This window comes from Mus pahari, chromosome 13 (assembly GCF_900095145.1).
Source record: "Mus pahari chromosome 13, PAHARI_EIJ_v1.1, whole genome shotgun sequence".
NCBI lineage: Eukaryota > Metazoa > Chordata > Mammalia > Rodentia > Muridae > Mus > Mus pahari.
This window is the reverse complement of record NC_034602.1, coordinates 21,099,651-21,101,074: the sequence shown is the minus strand read 5'-3', so window position 1 is coordinate 21,101,074 and position 1,424 is coordinate 21,099,651. Positions and strand designations below refer to the sequence as shown.

The 1,424-nt window shown below is 48.5% G+C and overlaps 1 protein-coding gene across 5 annotated transcripts in view; it reads right to left on the bottom strand.

The window, feature by feature from the left end:
• Nucleotides 1-1,424, bottom strand: part of Tns3 (tensin 3) — a 230,283-nt gene that overhangs the window by 5,523 nt on the left and 223,336 nt on the right. For all 5 annotated transcript variants that reach the window (XM_029545266.1, XM_029545263.1, XM_029545264.1 and 2 more), the window contains one exon: nt 363-531. In XM_029545266.1, the coding sequence (XP_029401126.1) occupies nt 363-531 (169 nt within the window). The remainder of the gene's footprint in view (nt 1-362; nt 532-1,424) is intronic.

The window sequence follows — 1,424 nt, the reverse complement described above, 5'->3', positions numbered from 1 at the left end:
AAGGAAGGAAGGAAGGAAGGAAGGAAGGAAGGAAGGAAGGAAGGAAGGAAGGGATCCTTAAAAGAAGATAGCTTTGGGGCTAGAGAGCTGGCTCATGGGTAGCATTTAAAGGGCGAGCATGAGGCCCTGAGTTCAGATCCCAGCACCTAGGTAAAGGCTGAGGGTGCTGATGGGGATCTGTAACTCCAGTACTAGGATGACTAGGGGAATTGCCTGCATTGGGCATATCCTAGTCAGTCTAGCAAAACACTGAACTCCAGGTTTACTAAGAGACCTTGTCTCAAAGAATAGAATGGAAAATGACTGAGACACCCAAAGCTGATCTCAGGCCCTTCTACCCCACAACTCCCCCCAAGACTTACTTTCTCTGATTGTCAGTCAGGGTGATGCCCTGAGCTGACACCTTGAAGTGTACCACTGTAGACACCGGAGGAGGTTCTTGAACCAAGGTCATACTCAGGGCCTTCTGGACTGCCTGGTGACCAGTGAGGGACTCCATCTCCACAGAGTTTAAGTACCAAACGTTGCAGGCTGCAAGACAGTGGGGGGGGGGGTGTGAGAGAGGCACATTAGCCAGGACCATTGGGGACACACATGCTCTGACACAGGACCATTGGGGACACATGCTCTGACACATAGAGAAAGACCAACCAGAAGACAAAGGGATTGGGAACAATTTGGATGTGTGACCCAGGTTAGAAGCACTGGTAAGCACATGCTCCCAGCTCACCAGTATTAAAGACACACTTGTCCCGATGCCAAGAGAGGATCTAACAAGCTATTAGTGAGTGGCCTGTTGGTGAGAGAAGTGCTCTGTTCATCCAAGACCTTTCCTGGCCTTGGCAAGAGCAAAGACAATGGTTCCCATTAACACAATCTCCCAAAATTGTGGTAAGTATGGAAACCCTGGAATTGCTGAGAAGTATCAGTGAGATGAGTCCATTTTTACATACTGCTTAGCCTGAAGTGCTGAAGGGCACGCAGGGGGGCTGTGGGGTGATGGCTTGTACTGTACTAAGTTAGTACCTCTTAGAAATAACTGTCCTAAAGAGCCCCAAAGCACAGTCTATTCCTATCACCCCCAGTTTGCAGGCGAGGATGCCAGGCTCACAGGTAAGGAACACTGGTAGTATCACCTACACCCTGAGTTCAAGTCAAGGTGACTTTGCTAGAACAAACTTCATGGACAATTCATGTTCCGCACTGCCTCGGTCCCAGGTGAGAACACTCAAGGGGACTGTCTGTCCGCCTTGGCAGTTTACCTGCATATCAGCTCCTGTCTACACTAGGGGTTTTCCTGTGCTCTCTTGAGGAGAGCAAGGTGTGAAACATTCTTTTTTTTTTTTTTTTTTTTTTTTTTTTTTTGGTTTTTCGAGACAGGGTTTCTCTGTATAGCCCTGGCTGTCCTGGAACTCACTTTGTAG